The following is a 7,141-nucleotide window of genomic DNA, read 5'->3' as shown; positions in this document are numbered from 1 at the left end:
CACAGCTTCCTGCTGTACCCCTGTTGATACTTTCGAGTGGTATTCTGTGTGTGATTCCATGGGAAGGATCAGGGGAGTGGGAAGGAGAGGGTCTGCTTTTGCTGGAAAGTAGAACGCTCTCCCTGTGAGACTCTTCAGCTGATGGAGGTGGGTTGAGCACCACAAGGACTGGAGAGGGGCTGTGCCTGCCCTCCTGCACAAGCCTTCCAGAGGCAGAGGAGCAAGCCCCTTTTGTTGCCACAAGGATTCTTTCTGCAGAGCAGCTCCAAGGAATTGTAATTAGGGATGGGCACAAACCTACAAGTGAACCCTGTTCAAGCACAAACCACGCCAGTTCGTGGTTCGCGAACCAGGGGTTTGGGAGAACAGTCTCCCACGATGTTCATGGGACGGTTTGTGCAGGCTCCAGCAGTATTTAAATGCCTTCGGAGGTCACTTCCGGGTGGGGCTGTGGCGCCATGAATGTCCCCAAAGCGTGAACCGGTTCGTGCAATTGAGAAGTTCATGGAAGTTCATGTTTCGGAAGTTCGTGAAAAACCACGAACCTCCATTTTTCCGGTTCGTGCCCATCCCTAATTCTGATGCTTTTGTAGCACAGAAGAGGAAACTTTATTCCTTCTCTGCAAGTTTCTTGTGGTCCTCACCTTGTTCAGATGTTTGGCCTGGGGGACAAGGATTAGGATGGGCTCGTTTGTGCACATTGTCAGCTCTTCGGAAGAGGAAGCAAGAGAATCGATTCACTGTCTGTATCAGCCCAAGTTGCCCCTGCTTAATCTTTATGTGCGCTGTGGTGGCTCAAGTGGTTAAGACGCTGAACTGCAGACTGAAAGGTCAGTAGTTCAGCAGTTTGAGACGCGAGTGCCGCATGACGAAGTGAGCTCCCGTCTCTGGCCCCAGCTCCTGCCAACCTAGCGCAAGAAATTGCAAGTAGATAAATAGGTACTGCTTTGGTGGGAAGGTAACAGCGTTCTCTGCGCCTCGGCGTCTAGTCACGCCAGCCGCATGACCACGGAAAGGTCTTCGGACAGTGCTGGCTCTTCGGCTTGGAAAACGGAGATGAGCACCACACTCCTAGAGTCGAATTCGACTGGCTTTCAAGCAAGGGAAACCTTTACCTTTAATCTTTATGTGGTAGGCTCTGTTAATTTCCAGGGAAGAGGCGGTGAAGGCCACGGCCACTGTAAATCGTGCCTAATCTTCCCTCCCCAACACACCCTGTCTTCAGAGTAACCAAGACATTGCCCACATGCTGTGCCTGCAGGGACTGATGATGATGGCAAAATTACTTGTTCCATCAACCTGTCGGTTCTGAACAGCTGTACTACGAGCCAGCCCATAAGGACTCAGAACCTATGGGGCAGGTGGGTCATCTGACTGAAGATCTCCAGATAGCAGATTTTGTGACAAGCGTTCCATACTCTGGCTTTTCGGCTGCCTGGCCAGAATTGCAGCTGCTCTGAGAGAGCTTGTGAACTATAAAAAGGCTGATGAATAAGACCAGCAGAGCTGATGCTGAGCGCTCTGCTTGCACTAGACCAAGCTGTCATAGGTAACCATCTTGACCGCTTCCGGTGTGGCCTCACCGAGGGCGCCCGGGTGAGGAGGGGTGTATTGGTGGCCTGTTCAGACGTGTTCCCGCATCTCCCTGTTCCTCCCGCTGCAGGTGAGCAGCTCCCCCGAGCCGCCCCGCGACCACCCACCCCCTGGCGCGATCGGCACCGAGCGTTCCCAGCGAGCGGAGAAGGCCAAAGATGGCGCAGAGGGGATGGGTGTGGCCAAGTCGGAGCTGAGCCCCCAGCTGGAGACCCCCGGGGCTGGCCCGCCCATCCAGTTTGGAGCCAGCGACAAGGTACGTGCCCAAGCCAGGAGCCCGAGGGGGAGAAGAGCAGGGGAGAGGAGGCAGCCATATGCCGCAAGGCTTGCAGAGGAGCTGGAGGTTCCAGGCCTCGAGTCCCCACTCTGGCTGTTTGCCCCTTCAGGACACAGACCTCCGCTTCATGGTGAGCGAAGGATCCAAACCAGACAAAGAAGAGTTGCACCAGGCACTTGCGGAGGGGGTAAGCGGCAGTGAAGAGAGCACGGAGGGTGACGAGGGGCCAGAGCTCCCTGGCCTGGGAGTGGGCAGCCCTGTGTGTGGCAGCCCTGCCCCAGGGAAGAGGGGCTGGAGGCCGTGGCTGCTTGTGGCTGCACCCCTCCCATCACTTAGACTGAGCGCCCGAAGCTGGCGAGCTGAACTGAATGGCATCTCTCTGAACTGAGGCGAAGCTGGGGGGGGAGGTGGAGTGGCAACAGAAGCGGCTTTTCCTCAAAAGTCCCCTCTGTTGTCTGTAGGGGATGGCCCCATCTGTTAGCGTATTTTTTTAAAGGCCCAGGCAGCTTGAAAACAGGGCAGGCAGCTCCAAGAGGTAAGCGTAGCAAGTGTTCCTTCCTCTGACATCCAGGGAGCTTGGTAGAACGTGTTGTCTTCCCCACCACTTTATTCTCACGACAACCCCATGAGGTAGGCAGGCAGGCAGGCTGCGAGATGGAGACACCGTACACCGTATGTGCTTCATGGCTGGTGAAGGCCCCCTGGGACCAATGTTCCCTCTAAGCTGTGGAGTCTTGTGAGGAAAAATTCTGCTTTGTGAGCTACTGGCATTAAAGTTGTGAGCAAGCAACATGGCTACTGCATAAATTAGTTTGCTCTGGAGCCATCCTTCTTGAGTTAAGACAAAAATGGGTGAGCTGGAGGCTAAAAAAACTCTGAGCTAGCTCACACTAACTCAGCTTAGAGGGAACACTGCCTGGGACCTTCCGCCCTCTCGGCCACACTGGCTTTCGTCAGTTTTGTCAGTGTAAAAAGGGCGTGGAGAGTCAAGAGTTTGACTGCCCCCCCCGCGCGCCTGTGTATTGCCTCACACCTTCCTCCCTTTGCAGCTGACTTCGGCCCCCAGGGAGTGGGAGCTGCTCCCTCCGCCACCCCCCAGCCACAGGGCATCCCCCGAGGCACCTCCCGGTCGCTCCTGTGAGCCCAAGCCTTTCCCTATCGCCCCGGTGGCTGCCTCCTGTCTCCACGGACTGCTGGCGGACACCTCTGTGTTCTCAGGTATGGGGCGGGAAGGAGGGGGGCCTGGGGGGCGTGGCTTCTGGCCAGATGGGGACCTGACTGTCGGCTTCTCTCCGCAGGCGAGCGGGGCCAGGGCCAGCGACTGTACCCAGAGCTGTTTTATGGGAACCAGGTAACTGCCAGGGCAGAGCATGGGGGCGCGAGAGCCTTGGAGAAGAGTGTGGGGTGTGACGGACAGTCTCTAGTTCTGCCCTCCAGGCATCCGCATAAATCCCTGCCTACAGGAGGAGAAGGCAGATACTAAGCAGCATCAGCCAGTGAGAGACTGCAGAACCCCTAGGAGAGGTGGGGAGGAGAGCTGAAAGGGAGGGGAAATCTGTCGGTGCCCTGAGAAAGGGACCCACAGGGGAAGCAGCCGTTAGTAGAGTGAGGTGGTGAGGCTTCACCTGTTGAAGAAAAGGAACCCAGATATCTACGGCCGAGGAGTATAGGACTCCGGGGCTGCTAAAGAGACTGGAATAGAGCAGGGATCTCATCTGATCTCAGGAAAGTAGTGGGCGAGGGACTTGTGGAGGGGACTGAGGGATGTCTCCCAAGGGACAAGCTAACCCTGTTTCCGTCAGCTGAGATTCTTGCAGGTTTAAGGTAGAGTTTCAGAGGAAATCATTCCCCCCCCCCCCCCCCAACTCTGGCAGAAACACCCTGTCACTTCTCTAAAGCGGTGGGTGGGTGAAGCTGGAACTCTTTTAAAGCCGTTTTTTGGGCTGTCCTGACCCATCACTTGTCATGTTCCTTATTTATTTATTTTATTTTTATTATTTATTGTTTGTATTTCCAGCCCGCCCATCCCATAAGCGGGCTCAGGGCGGGTAACATCATAAAAACAGTACAATAAATGCAATTACAATTAAACAAGTTAGGAATTCAAGCAGTGATGAGCATTAAAGCTCAATCACACTTCTGACAGTCACTGGTTGTGCGGTTCTTTAGCACATTATTTGTCATATCTCCTCCCCCCCCCCCCCTCCCCCAATCACGAAGCATTCAGCCTTTGTAAGGCCGGTAAGCTTATTTCTTTGCATTGTGGAGAGAAGGGCCGCTGGGGGCACTGTGGATCATTAGATCTGCAGAGGAAGCATCGGGGGGGGGGAGGAATGGGTCGGGGCTGGCTTGGGGTGAGGGAAGGAGCGGTCGGGGCCCCCAGCGCTCAGGCCTCCCCGCTCTCCCCTCTCTGCAGGTCCCCACCACCCAGCTTGAGTCGCAGCTCCACGGTGCCGGGGGCGGGAGCAGCTTCCGCCCAAACACCCCTTCTCTGCACACTTACAGGTACGGGCGGCCTGGCCTGGCCTTCACGGGACGCTCCTTGGGGCTGGGAGGGAGGGAGGAGGAGGAGCAGCTCTGCGGGCAGCACGGCTGCCTCTGTCTTGGGGGAAGGGGTGGGTGGAGGTTGGCACCCGGGGGGGGGCCATCGGTCGAAAAAGCTGCCAATGGCAGTGGCGGGATGCTGTCCTTGGGGGGAGCGGGACTCCTTGTTCTTTCTCCCGACTGAATTCCCGGGGCCTCTTCCGCCAGGTCCCAGCACCACCTCTACCTGCAGCCCAGCCCAGCTCCCACCTCTCCGGCTCAGCCGGCAGCCGGCGCCATGCTGCCCAGTTCCACCTTGCTCTCAGGGGTGGCCCTGAAGGGCCAGTACGTGGAGATCTCGGCCCTGCAGGCAGCTGAGCTTCCCAAGCTGCCGGCCACGGGCTTGCTCTACCAGGCGCCCCCGCCCTCCTTCATCTACAGCTCGGCCTTCTGTGGCAGCCAGCTGGCTCCGGAGCAAGCCCTGCTTCAGGTACGGGGGCTGGGGCGGGGGGGGGGGGGGGGGCGGCCTTAAAGGCAGGGCTGGTGTTTTCCAGGGATCAGCGACCACTGAAGCCGGGGAGGGGGCAAAGTTGAGGTGGGGCAGGTAGCACTTGGCAAAGCCAGAAGCTGGCCAGTACTTAGCACTTGGTACCCTAGCCTAGCTTCGATTCTCTCTCCGTTTGAACAACAGTGTGACGTTGGAGGTGTACTTAGTTTTCTACAGGGAGGAGATCTGGGTTTGGCTCTCCACTCAGCCAAGAAATCACAGGGGGGGTGTGCGTTGGACTGTTGTTGTTGTTGTTAAGATTGCTTGGCCATCTTTCCATTAATCAAGGCAGCTTACAGATGCAAGCATGACAAGCTACACAGCTGAGAGTTGCTGAGTTGACTCATGCAGACAGATTCAGGGGGATGGCCACGTTGGTCTGAAGCCGTAGTGCCAAGGCTGAGTCCCACGACACCTTTAAGGCCCACAAAGTTCAACGCAGGCAGTACAACTCCAGACACAAGCCTTCTCTTCTCCAGTGGTGTTTTGGAAGAAGGAGTCTTGGAAAGCTTCCTGACATTGCTACAAACCCTTTGGGGGAAGAGTGGGATTGAATAGTATAGCACCTTTCACTGAAAGGGAAAAGATTTTGGGCATCAGGTGTGAAGTGGTCACAGGCAGATTATTTCAGTTGTCTTCTGAAGCCAAATTGTCCCTCCCTTCCTGCAACGCAGGCCTGTGCCCAAGTGGCCTGGTGCTGAGTGTCTCTCCCCCCCCCCAAAAAAAATCTGGCCCTGCCTATTTGTAGAAATAAGGCTCATGCTGTGATTGTCTCTCTTGCCTCCCCATGTTTAGCCTGCTAGGTCAGGAAGGAGGGATTCAGGGTACGGTTTAGTGTATTTCCTGTATGGCTTAAGGGGCGCACTGATGTGTGAAAACTGGCAGTGATTTTTGAATCTGCTGTTGAGGGGGGGCCTGGCAGAGAAAGTGCCCAAAGCAGCTAGATGGGGTGGGGTGGGGTCAAAGGTTGGGTGATGTCATGGTCCAGAGCAAGCCCCGTCCTCTGAGCACACACACCCCGGTCCAGCCCGCTGTGACGCCCACTGTGGCTGGTGCTTTCAACAGGTACGCCAGGAGCTCCCCTCTCCCTCTGAATTTTACCCAGCCCCCCTGGGGCAAGGCAACCAGAGCAATTTCCTGACTGCCACAGCTCCTGCCCAGCAGGTGAGCAGTCTCCCATCTTGTGTGCAAGGGGGGGGGGAGCCTTTTTCCAGACTGGCCCCCCCCTCGCCCTTAACTGAGTCTCTCTCCTTCCCCCCCCCCCAGGTGCTGTTGCCAATGGTGGAGCCCTCCCAGCTGCCCCCCGTGATGAACTTTGGCTCCCTGCAGCAGGGGCCTCCTGCGGCCCCTGCCCCACCGCCTCCCCCCATGCCCTTGGTGCCTGTGGCCACCCAGGCCCTGCGGCCGCCGGGACAGCTGGCTGGGCGCCTCATCTCTCCGGCCGTGCGGGCCTTTCCTCATGGGGCAGTGGGCCGGGGCGAGGTAACAAAAGGGAGCAGGAGGGCAGGGAGAGGGGAGGGGTCTTGCGTCCTCTGCTGCTGACGGGCCTTTCCCCCCCCAGCTTCACACTCTGGAAATGAAACCGCTGCAGGACTACAGGAAGCTCAATGGCCTGGGGTCTGTAGGGGCCCGACCCCCCTCTGGAGGCAGGTGAGTGGGGGGGAAAGGGCTGGCTATTAAAAGAAAACTTCATCTATGCCCCACCTTTCTCCCCAGCGGGGCCCTAAACCAGATGACACTACTTTCCTCTCCTCCATTTTATCCTCTCAGCAACCCTGGGAAGGAGGTTAGGCAGTCTTCCATCGCTAGAGTGGGGATTCAAACCTGGGTCTCCCAGATCCTCGGCCCAGCCCTCTGACCCAGAGTCCCCAACCTTTCGGTGCCCGCAGGCACCTTTGGAGTTCTAAAACAGCATGGTGGGCGCAGCCAGCCACAAAATGCTTGCCACAGCTTCCCTGCAGTCCCGCAGTGACATTATTTTTTGAAAACCTGCACAGCCAGTCAGATCACCAGTAGCTAAATAAGAACCCTGGTTAAGACTTTTCTTACCCACAGGCCTTTTGCCGGAGGCTTTAACGCCCGTCTGAAATCCCCCGGATCTGGCTACGGTGGCATTTTCCGTGCCCAGCGCTTTGAGGTCTACCAGCAGGTGAGAGGAATAGGGAGCAGTCTTGGGGAAGTAGCGGGGGGGGGGGGGGGAG

General features: G+C 57.1%; 1 protein-coding gene across 1 annotated transcript in view; it reads left to right on the top strand.

Moving 5' to 3' along the window:
* PRRC2A (proline-rich coiled-coil 2A) overlaps positions 1 to 7,141 on the top strand; it is a 38,282-nt gene that overhangs the window by 30,897 nt on the left and 244 nt on the right. Inside the window, 10 exon segments of the mRNA XM_015422514.1 lie at positions 1,664 to 1,849; positions 1,980 to 2,057; positions 2,920 to 3,088; positions 3,169 to 3,221; positions 4,287 to 4,375; positions 4,622 to 4,883; positions 6,006 to 6,104; positions 6,207 to 6,422; positions 6,502 to 6,590; positions 6,996 to 7,089. Of these exon segments, the coding sequence (XP_015278000.1) occupies positions 1,664 to 1,849; positions 1,980 to 2,057; positions 2,920 to 3,088; positions 3,169 to 3,221; positions 4,287 to 4,375; positions 4,622 to 4,883; positions 6,006 to 6,104; positions 6,207 to 6,422; positions 6,502 to 6,590; positions 6,996 to 7,089 (1,335 nt within the window).

The sequence above is a fragment of the Gekko japonicus genome, unplaced genomic scaffold, assembly GCF_001447785.1.
Source record: "Gekko japonicus isolate JY-2015 unplaced genomic scaffold, Gekko_japonicus_V1.1 scaffold1152, whole genome shotgun sequence".
In the NCBI taxonomy this organism is placed as follows: Eukaryota; Metazoa; Chordata; class Lepidosauria; order Squamata; family Gekkonidae; genus Gekko; species Gekko japonicus.
This window is presented reverse-complemented; position numbering and strand designations above follow the sequence as displayed.